This window comes from Lates calcarifer, linkage group LG15 (assembly GCF_001640805.2).
Source record: "Lates calcarifer isolate ASB-BC8 linkage group LG15, TLL_Latcal_v3, whole genome shotgun sequence".
Taxonomy (NCBI): domain Eukaryota; kingdom Metazoa; phylum Chordata; class Actinopteri; family Centropomidae; genus Lates; species Lates calcarifer.
This window is the reverse complement of record NC_066847.1, coordinates 2,843,998-2,861,333: the sequence shown is the minus strand read 5'-3', so window position 1 is coordinate 2,861,333 and position 17,336 is coordinate 2,843,998. Positions and strand designations below refer to the sequence as shown.

At 40.0% G+C, this 17,336-nt stretch overlaps 3 protein-coding genes across 4 annotated transcripts; 2 read left to right on the top strand and 1 right to left on the bottom strand.

Moving 5' to 3' along the window:
* Positions 1–2,668: 2,668 nt before the first annotated feature.
* tnfaip8l2b (tumor necrosis factor, alpha-induced protein 8-like 2b) lies at positions 2,669–9,648 on the top strand. The gene is made up of 3 exons (XM_018676098.2): positions 2,669–3,076; positions 7,343–7,666; positions 8,308–9,648. The coding sequence occupies exons 2-3, from the start codon at positions 7,349–7,351 to the stop codon at positions 8,548–8,550; spliced, it is 561 nt and encodes a 186-aa protein (XP_018531614.1). The 5' UTR covers positions 2,669–3,076; positions 7,343–7,348; the 3' UTR covers positions 8,551–9,648.
* lysmd1 (LysM, putative peptidoglycan-binding, domain containing 1) lies at positions 9,551–12,846 on the bottom strand. The gene is made up of 3 exons (XM_018676097.2): positions 12,267–12,846; positions 11,183–11,505; positions 9,551–10,483 (listed from the first exon to the last, which is right to left on the bottom strand). Exons 1-3 carry the CDS (start codon positions 12,444–12,446, stop codon positions 10,297–10,299), a joined length of 690 nt encoding a protein of 229 aa, XP_018531613.1. The 5' UTR covers positions 12,447–12,846; the 3' UTR covers positions 9,551–10,296.
* On the top strand, positions 12,301–15,890 carry scnm1 (sodium channel modifier 1). Of its 2 annotated transcripts, XM_018676100.2 has the most exons (8): positions 13,193–13,413; positions 13,610–13,680; positions 13,801–13,889; positions 14,162–14,256; positions 14,746–14,844; positions 14,952–15,084; positions 15,179–15,299; positions 15,436–15,890. In XM_018676100.2, exons 1-8 carry the CDS (start codon positions 13,339–13,341, stop codon positions 15,581–15,583), a joined length of 831 nt encoding a protein of 276 aa, XP_018531616.1. In that variant the 5' UTR covers positions 13,193–13,338; the 3' UTR covers positions 15,584–15,890. The 2 variants fall into 2 exon arrangements, 1 of the variants encoding a protein (XP_018531616.1); XR_007814738.1 differs by lacking the exon at positions 13,193–13,413 and adding an exon at positions 12,301–12,421 and having other exon boundaries at positions 14,746–15,084.
* The last annotated feature ends 1,446 nt before the right edge of the window (positions 15,891–17,336 follow it).

Sequence of the window (17,336 nt, the reverse complement as noted above, 5' to 3'; positions counted from 1 at the left end):
CCAAAACTGTCATGTTTTCACTTTTTTGTAATTAGGCTGTGACACTAATCTTCTGGGTTACGTGGTTGGTGGTTTCAAAAAGTACTAGCCCACCAGGTGTGACCAAAGTTCACCTGTTTTTGGTTTGTGACTTATGTGACCTGTTTCCTCTCTTACTACTAATGAAAAAGGCGTGACACTTACACTTTATTTTTTACCAGCTGTGACCAGCCCCTGCCATTTCACATTATTCTTACTACTTTATTTATACTTTATTTTATTCAACAATTCAATCATCAAAATGAATTTTCTGTCAATGAACTAATCAGTTGAGTAGGTTAATCATTTCAGCACTACAACTGAATACTATATATATATATATATATATATATATATATATATATATATATATAGAGTGTGTGTGACAGAGAGAGAGAGAGAGAGAGAGAGAGAGAGAAGGCATCACACTGTAACGTATAGCAGCCCACACAGTTCTACAGAACTGCATAGAGGGACTGAGTGAATGAACCTGGTTCAGTGTCATCTGTAGACACTGTCATGCCTTTTAACAGCCACTAGGAGGTGACAGGATAAAAAAGGATTAACCAAGTTAATGAATAATAATAAATGAATTAGTTAATAAATCGGGGACTGTGAACAATATGTGAGTTCATTTCTGGATCCCCGAGGTTCCTCATATCTGAAAAACAAGTGAGATGGAAGGGTTTTATATCTGATCATGCCATGGGGAGAAAATGAATCCCTGTTAGCTGCAGACTGATCAAATTAAATCTCTGGCCTCCCCTGAACCAGCATCTGTTCATCTCGATCTGTGCTCACCATCTATCTTATAACGCTGCGAGCGGAAAGACACCACGAGCGGAGAATTCACCTAAGCTCACTACATCCTCCATCCAATTCAGGCTCCAAATCTTCAGGCACAATTCCCCGACCTTAGTGGTTATGAGGTCGGTTATTCCTGTCTTAGTCATCTGATGATAACACACTGCCATTATGTGAGTGACTGTAAGTGTGTGTGTAAGGTTGGCGGCTGGAAGGTCTGTGTGATCTTTTAATGAAAGATAAGTGACATAATTAAAGTTCCTCTTCTTATCTCATAACCAAAAGAGGCAAGTGCGTAAGCTGTGTACAGTACAAAGGTGAGGCAGGTAAGAGCTCATTTCAGGACAAGTATGCTCCCTCACACACCCAGCGCTCGCTCATCTGCACAAACACATGCAAGCATGCACACACTCACACATAGATATTCAGCTGACTGCTCTCTGCTGATGTTTCCTTGTGAGATGTCATTACACGATAAAGAGGAAGCCATCAGGAAACCGCTTAAGCACTACTTCCTGTCTGTTGCCACGGTGACAGACCTCATTCTGCAGTTACAAAGTTTACCATGACTTTACTCAAGCTAATTTCTTACAGAAGGGTTGAGTGGGAGGCAAAACAAAGACGCAGGTGTGTTTGGGTCACCACTGCTCTCTGGTGGGCTGGTATCCTGTCCAGGCACTCCTCTTAGTCCAGCTGGGTCTCAGCGTGACCTTTAACCCTACATCTGACAACAATTAACATTTGCGAGTGTTCATTGGTGGGTCTTTTTGAATGGCCAGAGCTTCAGCCAACAGCCCTTCAACACAGCTGGTTGCCATTCAGATAAACCAGATAAACACACAGCTTTAGAATCAGGAGACACTTCCTGATTCTAAATGAATCACTGAATTCATGACTTCAGACTGGCAGACGTGTTTGCTGTAGCTGCCAAGACTCTGTTGTGAGCAATACTAGACTCAATATTGGTTACTCTGGGTTATAGCCTGTATTACCCTCATCTGTATTTATATTTCACTCACTCAGATTAGGCTTCAGTAAGGCTGACAAGTTTTATGGCAACAAGCTCAAACAAAAGCTTCATTCATAAGATTGATATTGGCCTTCAGTTTTTATTAGCCTAGGCTGTGACTACAATCAAAGTCACCGCTCTAAAGGGAATTACTTTATGAGGTGGATTTTTCACTATGATAAATTATTTATCAGGAACAGAGTGCAGTAAATGACAGATTTAACTGGATAATTCAAGTTTATTTTTGTCATTTTAACAACAAGAAAAACATTTTCTTGCGACAATGATTTTAAAAAGTTACAAAATGACTTTAAAGCATTTAGAGACAAACATCTGAAGTTTTAAAAACAAGGAAATAAGACAGGCATTTAAGTATGTGCAGAAAAATGACAAAGATTTAAGGTGTATATGTGACATTACTGCTAACTGCACAATGCAGACACTGACAGACACTGACAGACAGAGGTAAAAACATTGTCATCTGCTCTTAGTCCATAAACTTAACATCAAAACTACTGTAGGTTGGTAGATGTCAGTAAGCAGTGACTGTGAGCACGTGTGTCACACTTAGACACACTCCTGCCTTGTCACTGTTTTGACTCTGCCTCGAATAAGAGACACACATGGATAAGGGACATGGTGCTCAGCGGCACTGACAGGAGCCACATTCCAGCGAAGGTGAACACAAAAAAGGGGGTTAAGCCGCTCCCCTTTCAACTGGCTGCATCACTGGATTATTGCTAAATTCTTTCTGGGGTTTTCACTTGTCAGAACAAGCAGAGGCACAACGTCAGCAATACAGAGAAAGCAGGGAGAGAGACAGACAGATTCAGAGAGAGTGCCAAAGTGTGACGAGCGAGGGCAAGAGAGAAATACAGTGGTTTTAAAGAGTTTGAATTTGAATTTCAGAGGGAAACACAAGATAGGCTAGAGACAGAGAGACACACAGAGAGAGAGAAGAGAGAGAGACAGAGAGAGACACACGCACACAGGCTAAGGGGTGTGTCATAGCAATTTAGTTCCTCAAGGAAGTACAACTCAACATTATCTTAAGACAGTGTGGCACTGACAGAAGCGCTGCAGGAGGGCTCTCTTTTTGGACTTTGGTTCTGCTCATGGTGAAGATGAAGGGATCTCTTTAAATCAACGGGCCTGTGCTGTCAACCTGAGTTACAGAGCAGAAGGAGAAAGAGATATCTGACACAGACAAGGAGGGAGGGGGACCCAACACACACACACACACAGGTAAGACACTTCTGCCTTGTTCATGTGCCAGTAAAAGGATCCTCTGAGCCTAGATTAGTGTTACGTCCCCTTGCTTTGTTCTTGGAAAAGTTAAAATTATACATTGTTGGCGCCCAGTATGGACAGACTCAGAGGAATGATTGCAACAAACTGTGTGACTCTCCACTTCCCCATCTCGAGCGCGAGTTGAGAGATATGCGTGTACGCTCACAGTCATGCTGGAACAAGTACAGTGACATGCACAGATGTAGAGCTCACACTTTTGTTTGCACAGGTTGGGAGTTGCTCAACTCAAATCTCAAGGCAATGGACTTTCCCTTCCTCACTGGCCTACATTGATTTGAAGCACGTCAAGTTAGAGCCAAAGGCTGTGAAAGGTTGAGATGTCACTCGCACTACAGTGCTGATACAAGGGACGAATACAAACTGCGGGCCTTCGGTGATGACAAACCCCTGTTCAGTCAACTGTCTGTTTCGCTTCCCTTTTGAGGCATCACAGATGGGTGGCAGGCTTGAGCAACGGCAATTCACAAGAGTTGTGCAATGTTGAAAAAGAAACTGCAATATGTGCTTTTTGGGGATTTCAAAACACTTTCTTGTCCATTAATGAAAGCTTTGTGGAGGCATTTTGTTTAAAAGGAAAGATGAAAATAAATGAAGGCAACTAGTAAACTAAATACGAAACCTTATACATGTATGAAGAGTTACAAATTACACAGGAAAAGTGCAGAACAAGATCTACACATCTCAACCTGCAGCTCTGTTGTCACCAGTTCAAAACACCCAACGGAAGTGACATTTCATGCTGGTATAATACTCATCTCACACAGAAAGCTGCTGTGTAACCGCACAGAAATCCTGCAGGTTTACTCTCACTCTTTCCCCTAGTTTATTACCAGGAGAAAATAAAAGTTTCTACCAGGTCAATACAACCGCCCTTGAAGCTTGGATGATTCAACAATGGCCTCCTTGTTTTCATCTGATTGACCAGTATGGCTTTTCTGTGTGTTTTACTGGAGCATTCTCATTGTTCAATCTGATCAAAGGCTGCAGGCAGCTAAAAGAGACCTAAAAGCCTCCTCTCGATCTCACCAGCTACAACCAAGTCAATCCACCCCGGGCCTGTGATGAAAGTCAGTGGGTTGACTATCTGTCAAGATCATAGTATTGAGGCCCTGCTGCACTCTAATAACACTCCAAGGCACATTTTCATTGACTGAGGCAAAAGGGGCTTCATGAATCCCCCTCTGAGCCGTGATAGAGGTTATATCTTCATGGACATAAATATACAGAAAATTCAACACATTCTTTTTCGCACAAAAAAAAAAAAAAAAACCACCAGAGAGCACTTTTGCTCATAACATCTACATGCATACAAGTTCATACATGCACACAAACACAGAGGCTCCATGCTGAAGTCATCTGAGGAATGCTAAATATTTACCTCTACTGCCTGCCTGGATGGCTCCACCAATCATCACTCTCCCTTTGACTGTCCATTAACCTAACATTTAAAGATTCCTCACTGCCTGGTCTTACAGTAATTCAGGATAAAATTCAACCATATCTACTATGATAGTACCACCTCTGCTCTTGTTGTTTTTCATTTTGTTATCCCGACAAAGTTAGATCTCTCATGGTACAGGTGTTTGTCAGGTATTTGGGAGGGAAACAAACACTTCAACATATAATGTAGTCACTCCCTGGTGTATGTCAACAACAAACCGATGCTTAAAGGCCCTCTTCACTCCATCTGTATCAGAAAATTGATGCTCAACATTGAAAGTGTCCTTGGTGTGACCGACTAAACGACGTCCATTACAGAAAAGTGGTTTCATGGCAATGTGCTGCTGTAATACAGAAATGTTTTGATGCTCTCCAAACAGCCTCAACCTTCTGATAGATCTGCATAAAATAAACATTGCGGATGCGCAAAAAGCCAAGGGATGAGCCGTCTCCAGCTGTGGGAGTTACATTTCACTAAGTGTTACTCTGGCTGATGACTACACACTGTGCACGTCCCTCAAATCCCTGTAGTCTTTTTAGCAAATAAATGAGATTGAAGCATGAATCTGAAATAGCTATCACGCAGCTCCACGTCCATTATCACCGTTAAGGGAAATTAATCTAATGAATGTTCTTTAATTCCCCACAGGGAACCTGAAGCTTTTGTAACAAAGCAAGCTATTAGAAATGTGACACTTGTTCAAAATAAATGGTTGTGCATGTAAAATGGAACCTAGTGAGATATCCTATAAAAGTGACTGTTTGTTATGGATGTTTCAGCTGGGATTGGGGTGCATGCCAGGGATGGGGTGAGTCACAGCAAGTGTTGCCTATTTGCATGATATGATCATTAATGTGACTGGATCACTTTTTTGTTTATTAGTGAGCCATTGAGTCATTAGTTCACAGTGCTGACTGCGCTTTACTGAAGACGGACAATGAGAATACCATCAGTTTAATAACGCAGTCCAATAAGCACAAACAGCCACATTAAAGCCATTTAACTGACAGCTTATGGACAATGTGCTGTTGCTAACGCACAGGATGTTTCTGTAACAGAGAAGCAGTTGTTTTAGCCAAAGGCAGATCCCAGGCCAGTAATTAAAGTAGCCGTTGGGTTCAGGGTATTCACTTTCTGTTCTTATCCCAGTACTGATGCAATTTGGAAACAACAGGCATGGACCTGTCTCAGCTATGCAGCCTACCTGCTCCTCTCAAATACTTGTCCACACAAGCCACAGAAGTAGGACTCTGCAGAAAGTTGCAGTAAAAGATGCTCAGAAACTGTTCTTTGAATTCCTGGCTTGTCCACACACTCTGGGTTTGTAAACGTGTGAATTTAAGGTCAAATGACACAGGAAGTAGGGGAGGATACACAGCTGTTTCAGTAGCACTGATGTGTACTAAAGATACTGTGTGTCTTTTCTTAGTACGGCCTCTCTTATTGCAAATACTCTAGATTATGGTGAGGTGGGAGTTAAGCATTTAAATAAGACTTAAGCGGTTCTCTATGTGTTTGTGGTATTGGAGATAAAACTATGATCTATCTATCAAGCATAAGTGTTCAACAGAGACCCTTATTTGCCTTACCTATTGTAAGAGTCATTTGTTATTTTGATGATGTGGGAATTTAACCTCAATGTAAATGTAGTTTTCCTTTGGTAATGATCCACTCCAAAACTGCCTGATTTCATGTTGGAGATTAAGGGAAAATTAAACTGAATTAAAAGGGAATTAATTCAAACTGTGTTGACAATCGAAGATAAACAGAGGATTTTGCACTTCTGTCATTACGTGCTGTATGCATGCTGATGACCTCCCAGGGGGTTCTCTGTGATGGATGCTAGGTGTGGTTGAAATCTCAGTGGAGAAATTAAAAGCCTCTGTGGAGTCTTTTCCATGGTACTTTTCCCTTTTGGCATCGTCAATGCATGTCAGATACAAAAACAAACAATGCAACTATAACATTACATACAAGCAGGGTGTCAAATTACTACTGTAATTTCAGTTAATTGTTTGTTAATTTAGCACTGTGGAGATATTAAGTTGCTTTTATTTTTATAAATGGTCAAATATTAATCACTGAAATGTACTTCAGTGATGAGGTGTGGATGGATGACAGTGTGAAAGTTAGAGAGGAAAATTGCCAGTACATACCCCCCAGATGATCTAGGAAATTTAGATAAGTGAGGTGAACATGTGTTGCCTTCCCCTGCCTCCACAACAACAAACTGTTTGCCCTTGAACGTGGCACTTAACCTCCACCTCCTCCACTGGAGCTACTCATTGTCTAGCATTAAAAGACTGAAGTTATGCTGAATGGCAAACATGAAAATACTGTTCTTCCTCTTATTTTAAGGATGTGACTATAAATACCTTCTTTTTTAAAGTTGAGCAGGCACCCATCTTAGATTTAGCACTTAAATCATGTAATGGAGAAATAGGAAGCAGTGTTCTTATTCCTATTCTTTGACTATTGGTGCGTTGGATTTGTCTAAAAAATCCAAACTTTTATGTCAAACAGAAATTACATCACCAACCAATCCACTAAGAGAAAGCTGGAACAGTAAAGGTTCAATCTTTTTTCCTTATCTTTCAGATTTCACCGCTGTTGGAAACCTCCAATTTTCAACATTTATTTCAGAAGTTTTCATCACTGTCTGATAGATTTAAATCTTCTCAAAGCGAGCAGCAAAATGCTCATTTGTATAATAAAACAGTTGAAGTTAAAATGTTTTTTTCTTTTCCCTGACAATTCAGCCAACCATGGACGCCTTCAGTTCAAAGGACATGGCCTTGAAGGCGCAGAAAAAGATCCTCAGCAGCATGGCCTCCAAAAGCTCTGTGCAAATGTTCATTGATGACACCACCAGTGAGATCCTGGATGAACTGTACCGCATCTCCAAAGAGTATTCTGGAAACAAAAGTGAAGCTCAGAAAGTCATCAAAGACCTGATCAAGATTGCAGTGAAGATCGGTGTGCTGTTCAGAAACAACCGTTTCAGCACGGAAGAGCTGGGTGTGGCCCAAGAATTTAAGAAAAAGCTGCACCACGGGGCCATGACAGCTATCAGTTTCTATGAGGTACATTTCCTTAGTATTAAATCTTCTGTACAAGCTGTGCAAGCTTTGCAAAGCAAGAGGTTGGACTTAAGAACTGCTTGTTATTCAGTGATCTGAAACAAATGTAATTAGCTCTGTCAAGAATATTTCCAATTGAACACACATAAATAACATAGGATTGAGGACACAGTAAACTAATTGTTTAAGGATAAAATGTCATACAAAACAGTACACAACCGTAGTATTTTGTATTCTGTTTTTAAGGGTCAACATGTTCTGTATGTGCCAACGAACTCTTATGAAGTGTTTGGTGGTTTTATTTTGGTTCAACTGCACACCTGGTGACTATAATTTAACTGCCTGTTTCCAGTTCTGCTTTCATAACATGTGACAGTACTTAAAAGGTTTATATGACACCAATTTTATATTTATACCAAAATGGCAACTGCAAGGAACGTTGTCATTACAAAATACAAAGTGACAATCTCTGAAAAATGTATGTAGCTGTGTTTAAATATTTTATTCATTTTTCTTTATATAGGTGACTTAATTAGTCCATAAAAAATATAGTATTTACAGTCACAAATTCCATACTCAATGTTATGAAAAATGTCACAGTCAAGTTAATTTTCTAACAAAAATGTGTCTCCTGACTGATGCAGGTGGACTTTACCTTTGACAAGACAGTGATGTCAGAACTCCTGACGGACTGCAGGGACCTGCTGCTGAAGCTGGTCAACACCCACCTCACCCCTAAATCCCACGGTCGCATCAACCATGTCTTCAACCATTACTCCGACCCAGAGCTCCTGACCAAACTGTACGACCCCAGCGGCCCCTTCCGACCCAACCTCACCAAGATCTGCAAAGGACTCAACAAACTGCTGGACGACGGCACAATATGACAGAGGAACAACAAAATGTCAGTCAGGCACTGGGAGATCTACAGGCAGACTCGCCTAAGACTCTGGACTGTTGGACAAAATTTGTCTTACTGCTACTGAGGACTGGCAAAGTAAGACAAGTGATTTGAGAACAAAACTGCTGCCCCATCATTCTCAAAGAACATGTGGGATAAAAATAAAGTTGGTTGAGTCATTCCTCAAGTTTGTTTTAATGTGCAGAGGTGATATATACAGTGTAATTGAGATATATTGTTGTCTTTTCAAAGACAAAGTACACAAGACCAAGCTTGAATCTAAGCCTGTTTTATTAAATAATGAGATGTCATTCAATGTTTAATATTTGAAACCTTGAAATGTGTCACTAATGACTACTGATGTTATGTGCTATGGAGAGGAGGAGTGAAAACAGCTGGATATATTGCATAAACCGCCACCGGAGCTATGCCACTGTAATACAACTCTGCCATCTGGTGGTCACAATGGTGCATCAGCAACTCAATGTACTGCATTCACTGAAACATCCAGAAAACAATGCTACCAATTATAATTACTCCCAGCAGTACTTTGCAGTTTCAAAAACATGTTTCGAAGCATCACAGCTCTAAAATGGTGTTGACTGTGCAAGCATGAATGTTAATCCTATAATTTGTGTTTTTCTGGGAAATGGATTACAGTCATTGGCTGAGATTAAGGCAGGTGTTGTTCTTTGGTTTTCCATGATAAAGGCACTGAATACCAACAGACAAGGGAAAGTCAAGTCCTTACTGGACATTTCACATCTTATAATGATCAACTATTGTAGTATAGTGCTTGATAGAAAAGTGACTCCTTTGTGTTAGCAACGACATGGAGAAAAGTCAGTTACAATAAGATGTTTTTTAAGATCAAGTGCTAATAAGAGTCTACAGACTCTGGACTTACCTTTCTAAGGGCCAAGAGAGCTAACCTTTGTGAGACAAGACCAGTGCAGACAAAGTATATTTAGACCTGAACCTAACCATGAGATCAATACCTTTTTTATTTTAAAAAGAACTATACAAAACTGCCATGAACCAAAACATTCCCATAACAAACAATAAAAATACTGCTGTCAAAATATATTCTAACAAACGTGTCTTTTTTCTTTTTTTAAATTTTGGCTACATTGGAATTTTAATTATTAAACAGTGACAGACAAAGACCCATTTATGAGCAATTTTGTGCTCTTAATATTACAGTGAACATGATTTGTATACTTTACATAGCATGGCTAAAAGGTTGTAGTCAGAAAAATCTGCCATCTTTGCATTATCAGGCTGTGAGGTAGCATAACACACAACCACGTGTTGAGTTGACCATATGAACAGTCATATGAGTAAACCAACATGTGACCGCAGATTTTCATTTTTAACAGTTCACGCTCTTATTTCCTGCTACTGTGAAAACAAGCTCTGTAAAACAAAGTTGTAGGCCATATGAACATATAACCTACAGTATATCTCAACAAATAAATAACAAGGCTACAAGAGTGCAATATTCATTTAAAGAGAGTTAAAAGACTGTGTAATTCCACATTACAAGGTCTGTTTTAAAATGGCATTATGAAAAAACCTTTACACTTTAAATCCATACAGCAGCAGGGGGGTCACAAGGAATCTACTCCTTTATCTGTAACAGTCTACTGTCCTGGAGGTCAAACCCAGCAACATGTCTTTCCAGAAGTTTCTTTAAAAAAAAAAAAAAAAAAAAAAAAAACACACACACACATCACAGTTCAAAAATTTCATCTTCCCTGTCTTTCAGTTTCTTGGTGAGTTTGGTGATAGTGAGGGGTACTGCCCCATGTGCCGCCTGCTGCTGCTGCATTCTGGAAGATGAAATAACACTCTGTGACCTTGTAAGAGGCCGCCAGTCTGATGTCCTGCTGGTGCAAGCTGCTTCTAGGGCGGCAACCCTGTGAAGAACAAGCAGATGAGAAAATACAGTAAGTCTGAAGACTGACACGATTCACAGAAATCAGCCTGCGTTCATCTTTGGTAGCTTTGAAAGAGTATGAATCTGCTAAAGGACTAAACTAGTCTCTTATGAATTACATTAACAGACAACTGAAGAGCAAACTTAGGAAGTGGTTCACAAGTATGGGGAAACAGAATCTGGTGGCATAATATTTCCCTCAAAATGTGTCTGTGCAATGCAAACCGCATATGGCCGTAACTTCCTGGAGATACAATTGACAAGAATTGTTAAGTTGAGCTCATTGGCTACAACCAATAAAGTGAGATATCAACAATTCGCCAGATAAAATAATTCTAAGAAAAATTATGGTGTGTTGTTCGTGGAAAGAAAAGAGGCTCAATTAATGGTGGTAACTGCACGCAGACATCTAGGCAGGTGGGCGTAAATACCTTAAATATACCAAGGCTTTTATAGGTCAGCCTGGTGAAAAAATGTCTGTAACCAGTACCAACTGGTTTGTCTCAGGGGGTGACATAAAAATAAACAAATGGTATGATATACTTATATGAAATATATTAACACTTGGAATGCCAAACTGCAGCAAAGAGCAAGCAAGACTTTTAGACAGTCACACACTAAACACAGAGAATGACCATGTGTGAACAATCAGTGTATACAAGCAGCCATGCAGCTGTACCTTTTCTCTGCTTCCTGGCATCCTTTGACAGCAGCCTGCTTGGACTGGTTTATCAAATCATCCAACCTCTTCAAAAAATCCACTGGAGTAAGGTCTGATGCTCTTTCTTTGTCATCATCTTGCTTATTCTCAGAAGAGCTCATTGCTGTGTGCCCATTTTGCGCAGGAGCATGGCCAGCATTGTCTTCTTCACTGTCCCCTTCAGCCAAATCCACCCCATTACTGCAATCATCCAACTCTGACAGCACAGGGATCGACAAGGATTTCTTCAGGAATATTGAGTCATTGGTGTACAGCCTGTTTGCTCTTTTGATTTGCTCCATCTGTAAGAGAATTACCTTATCAGTCTTTGATAAACTTCTTTTAAGTTTATCTCACATAAATCTAAAAAAGTTCTAAGATACTTTTTGCTTAATCTTAATTAAATCACAAGCAGGACATCACTCATATTAAATCATTTTTCCATGCACTTTTGGTCAGATGCTCCTTCTCTGGAAACAACTGAAAGAACATTCAAACTGAGGGGCTGTCTTGCTTGTGATTTTTGCTCTTTAAGGATTCAGCACTCTTTAACACATACTGAGGTTGAGTGTGCTGATGCATTATCAGTTTTATTTTTCTGAACCACTGAGTTAATTTAATTGTTTTGTCAATTAAGTGTGAAAATTTCCCAAATCCCAGCGTGACTTCCTAACATGTCTTGTTTTGTCCAACCAACAGTAACAAACCCAAATATATAAAGATCATGTTTGACAAAGAAAAACAGAAAATTCTTCACATTAACAAGCTGAAAACATTAAATATTTGGCGTTCTTGTTTTTTTTCTAATGATCAATATTAGTCAAAAAAGGATGAATTAACAATGAATTTTGTGTCAATGGTCTACTCGATTTATAACCCAGTTGTTGCAGCTCTATCAAATGTACTTGTTTTGTACATCCCAATGTTGCAAAAAGAGATATTCGATGGGAAGAGATGATATAACAACATTATTTAATTCTACATAGGTTTATACAATGAAGAAATAGAGCTGACAAAAACTGTTGCAGGAGTAACTGCTAAAAGCCAATTGGTTCATACTTACAGACACTCCATATTTCAGGGCCAGGCCTTGCAGTGTCTCTCCTGGCTGGATTTTGTGTTCAATGCGTCTCTGGCGAACCGGAGAGAGCGGAGATCGGACCAAACTGCCGTAAGATCTTGTGCGGCTCCCGCGGAGCAGGCCGTTCACATCGCCTGGTAAAGATGCGTGTTCCCCGGACATGTTCGCAACCGTTGTTGACGAAGTCGTGACAAAATACGGTCACGAGCAAACTTCAATGTTGTTCACACCATGAGGACACAGCTCAGTTCGCCTAAATGTGCGCTAAGGTCACAAACTAGCAGCTTAGTTAGCCTGCTAGCTAAGTTTATCAACTTAATTACCGTTGACGCATGTTCTTTTGTCAACCGTCAAACTGTCAAGCTGCTAACGTTACCAGTCGAGCCCTTGCCACAGCCACTACAGTAACTTACTTAACTACAGGTTTAACCTACCCTTTCTCTCAAACAAACACCTGAAAAGTTGCTGAGAAAGTTGTTCACGTTAATATTTTCATAACTCCTGCAGTCAGCTGTCTCATGCCATATGTTGCCATGGCTGCCGTGTGGAATGCCTTGTTACGGGCGTTGCGTTCCCCAAAATTGGAATAAACCATTACCAATTGAACCTTATATACAGTTTATGGTTTGAAACGGAATTAAGACATTGTCGAAAAGAGACATGAGATTTTTGCTTGTTTTCCCGTGTTCTGAATGTTGTACACATTTTAACAGGTAGTGTATTTAAATATTATAGCGGAACTGTTGTTTTAAGGTACATCGAACACTCCCAAACCAAACCAAATGTAAAATATAGCAAGCAACTGAGCTTACTAAACACGTTGTAATAATTTTGTAGACTCTATAAATTAAGAAAAAGCAAGTGGGAATCAGTGACCATAAACAAACTTTGGGGTCAAACAACAACAAACTGCGCTGAGCTGTATTTTCCAATATGATAATCGTATTTCCCATTTTCAAGTTTGGCTGAAACGCACCATTGCTATCAGGGAATTAGCTTGTCGGTGTTGTGAAGCTGCTAGCTAATCAGCTAACACGTTAGACTGGTATCTCTTATGAGATTATCAAACACACTAATAATGTCTTTTAAAAGGGAAGGCGATGACAAGAGTCAGTTGAACATTCTGAAGGTATCGATTTATTTATTTATTTATTTTTAGCATTTCTAGAGGAGACTTCAGCTGAGATTATAATGTTGTTGTTGTCGTTAGCATCTTGCTAGCTAACGGCAAATTCTAATGTTGTCGTCTTTGAAACTGTACAGATTTTAAAAGCGGAGTTAACCACTTTACTATTGCTGACCAACGTTATTGTCTTGTGTTTCAGAAACGACGTGTGGCGGATCTTTTGTCTAATTTTATTCCAGAAGATGAAGCAGCTCTCATGAAAAATGGAAGGTGAAATTGACTTAAAATGCTAATAAGTTTGAGGGGGGAACTTGTAGCTTGAGGTTGTTAGGTGCTGTTAATAGACACCAACTTATGACAAAAAACTGAAATTCACCCTGTTTGCTACAGATACACTTGCCTTGTGTGCTCTTACCGTCCTGTGTTTGATACGGTCGACATGCTGACAGTCCACAGGAAGGGGAAGAGGCATCTAGAAGGTGAGAGGTCTGCTGCTGAGAGTCACTCTTATTTATGGTCTAGTTGGCGGTCTCTCTTGTAACTGCTCTGTATTATCGGGATAGAAAACATATGAAAGTTGTATGTCCATGAGAGGAAAGCTAGTGTATAAATAAGTTGTATAAATGGTATAGGTTGTTATGGTTGGCGAATTTAAATTGCCTCACGGCATATATCATCTTATTGCTCAGTCCTAGATATATTCAAAGCTTGGAAAATAAACATTGTTCTTTGTTATGTTCGGTTTCATCAGGATTAAAAGCTTTCTATGGCAAGAAAGCGCGGCTGAGGAACGAAATCACCAAAAGGCAACATGAAAACTACATCCAGGATGAAGACAGGGGGCAGGTTGGTTACTTTAATGGTTAGGAGCATTTGGTGTGTTTGCTCTGACAAGTTGCAGTTTACTTGACAGAGCAAAGCTTTCATATTCTCTGACACATGAAGTAGCACAGAGAAATTGTGGCGCCCAGAACAACAGATATGAGTCAGTCTGATCATTCAGCAGGTAGAGAGTGAATGAACCATTTCTGAGGAACAACAACATGAGCTGAACAAACATGGTCTGTCTGTGACAGACTGAGACTGTCAGTCCATGTTGTTGTCTTGTGTCAAAGGCTGTTGTCTTATTTCAGAGGCATTGTGTGGCAGCCCTGTGACTATCATATGACCCTGACAAGTCACATCCTGACATCCAATTTAAAGTTGTTGTCTGTTGTGGAAAACATAAACAGCATATGACAGAGCATTGGTTAGAGATGACAACTGACCGAGCTCTCAGGAGCATTGGAGAAATTTCTACACGGACGCACATAAAGCTTGTTGTTGTGATTTTAGGAACCCTCCAGTTCAGCCCCTTTACTGGTGCAAACACGGAAGCTTACACATCATGCTCTATTGAAGACTGTGCCATACAACAGTTGCCACCGAAAAAACCAGGTGAGTGAGATGCTTATTTAATACACAAATTCCCACATTCACTCTAAATCTCAGAAAAGGAATAAAATAAAAACACAACTTTGAACAAAAACCTCTGATTTTTAAGCACAAAATCTGAAAAGGGAGGAGATTCCAGTGGCAACACTCACAGCAAAACACCTGCTGAGCAAGAAAACACATGGAAAACTGAAGTTTCAAACAGTGTGGCACCAAGCAGTTCAAGTGACTTCACAGCAGGTAAACTCTGTCACAGCAAATATTTTAGATTTAGTGATGAAGAAAATCCAGGCCCAATCATGTAGAAACTGTGGGGATGTTTTGTCTTCTGTAGCCAATAAAGAGTTAGATCCATTGAAAGATGAAAAAGGATCTCAGCTTACAGTGGCCCACGAAACAGAGCCCATAACAGCCCAGAGGAGGACAGAGCTGGAACACTACCTCAAACTGAAAAGGTTCAGAACAGTTTTTTTGTTTGTTTGCTTGTTTAATCTGAGGCTAAGCGTTACTGGCTGAAACATTCTCACCATTAGAGGTCAGCTCAGTATTTTCGACTGTACCCACCTCATGCATTTCATCTTTTTTTCATAGTGATGGGTGGCTGCAAGACCGGAGTGGCAAATGGATTAAAGATGAGAATGTGGAGTTTGATTCAGACGAGGAGGAGCCTTCCTTCGCTTGCTTGCTTACCCACAAGTCACTGAGAGGACTAAGAACTGTGGGAAAAAACACAGATTAACTTGTACCACAGTAGTACATTCAGAGGCCACGGTCCTGTTTGAAACAGCAGCAACTCCACATGCTAAGGACATTCTGTAACAGATTTCCATCAACCTCTCATTGAATCACATGGTTGTCTTGTGTTGATTCTACAGCACCAGTGCAATCTGTGGACTTGTAGAAACCTGCTAATAAATACAAGAAAAAACATGATCGATATCAAATTCCTGCCTCTAACTTGATGAAAATGTTTTATTTTTGGTTCTACATGGAACATCATATCAAGATTTCAATAAAATATACCATTAAGTATTTTTGAACACGTCTTTTCTGGCAGTGGTGTTTGTCTAAACTAACTAATCATCACTTACACCGTTCTTGATCAATACTGCACCGATTCCAAAGATTTTTGTCCTTATCGATCATTAACACCCAAAGACATGGGCTCAAAAATACAAATGTTATCCTTTAACCTCTTATTGCACAGGAAAACTGCACACAACTATGGCATGACACTTCAAGATCAAAAGGGCAACACTGAGAGCTGAACAAACACTTTGACTTTTCAGCTGAAAATCTCTTTGTCACCCACATAATGAGGAAGGCTATTTTCATCACCCTTTGTTGTCTTTTTTACTCCTGTCAATAGAGTTCAATCACCTCTGTCTGGTAGGACTAATCCTCAGTCAGCTTTACTATAAATCAGCAGCACATAGGCAGTGTTGGTGCTAATCTGGGTAGAGAAGCCACTGGTTAGCATTCCTCACAGCACAGTTGGTATAAATTGGATAATACCATCAGGGTCAGTGAGAGGGGGCAGATGGACTTAACATGGGCTAGTTTCTGATGACGCTGCTAATATGTGTCGAAAGCTCACTTCATTATTTTGGAGCTCAGAGCGTCACCACCACATGGGGACGCACTTAATATACTGAACGTCTAAGATCTTTCTCACTCGTCATGGAGACTTGGCGGCATGAAATTTAAACACTTGCAAAATGTTTTGGACACAAATTTGTCAGCGTTTAAACTCTGATGACCTTTAATATCATGTCTGCCCTCTTGATGTTACAAGTTACACAGTCCTCTGATGAAGATATGACCAAAAAATAAAAGGAGACAAATGGAACACAGTATGGTGAATACGTCTGTCACAGCATGCATAGCATCCAGCATCACAATCCAAAAATACACCTGTGTTTTACTGCAGAGCAACAATCAAAGGGAAGAGAAACTCTCAGAATAGACTGTGGAGGGGCAACGCTGATTTTAAACATTTCAAGATGCCAAATGTCAGTGACGTCTATATGGCTTGAAAACTGACATTTGAGAAGTATAAAAATTACTTTTCTGTATATTATTCTGTGGTAGTGTCAAACTTGACATTAAGTCGTAAGCGCATTAGAGAAATGAAGAAATAGGTTAAATGACGGAGGGAAGGCAGGAACCCGAGCAATGCTGTCAAAATCCTCAGAGGTTAACAGCTGTTTCTGTTCATAAATCTCTGGGTGCAACCCTCTTAAAGTTGGTTCTTATATTTGGAACAAGGTAACTCAAGCCCGGTGGACTAGGTTAGGTTTCCCATCAGGGTTGGCGGGGTGGGGGTAAAAATAGCTCAGGTGCTTGGGGGAAGTCAGAGGATCAGAGGAGACTTTAAGGGATTAAACCACTGTGATTCTTTACAAGAAGGGTTCGTCTCTAAAATGCTGCAGTATATGACAAACTTAGAGAATATTATCACGCAGTGTAATGTTATAATTATGTAAATGATG

Excerpts from the sequence above, each read along its gene's own strand:
- tnfaip8l2b (XM_018676098.2), top strand. The coding sequence starts at position 7,349 with ATGGACGCCTTCAGTTCAAAGGACATGGCCTTGAAGGCGCAGAAAAAG. Across the intron at positions 7,667-8,307 it reads CAGCTATCAGTTTCTATGAG|GTGGACTTTACCTTTGACAA; the intron begins GTACATTTCCTT and ends TGACTGATGCAG.
- lysmd1 (XM_018676097.2), bottom strand. The coding sequence starts at position 12,446 with ATGTCCGGGGAACACGCATCTTTACCAGGCGATGTGAACGGCCTGCTC. Across the intron at positions 11,506-12,266 it reads CCCTGAAATATGGAGTGTCT|ATGGAGCAAATCAAAAGAGC; the intron begins GTAAGTATGAAC and ends ATTCTCTTACAG. Across the intron at positions 10,484-11,182 it reads TGCCAGGAAGCAGAGAAAAG|GGTTGCCGCCCTAGAAGCAG; the intron begins GTACAGCTGCAT and ends TGTTCTTCACAG.
- scnm1 (XM_018676100.2), top strand. The coding sequence starts at position 13,339 with ATGAGATTATCAAACACACTAATAATGTCTTTTAAAAGGGAAGGCGAT. Across the intron at positions 13,681-13,800 it reads GCTCTCATGAAAAATGGAAG|ATACACTTGCCTTGTGTGCT; the intron begins GTGAAATTGACT and ends TGTTTGCTACAG. Across the intron at positions 15,085-15,178 it reads TTCAAGTGACTTCACAGCAG|CCAATAAAGAGTTAGATCCA; the intron begins GTAAACTCTGTC and ends TGTCTTCTGTAG.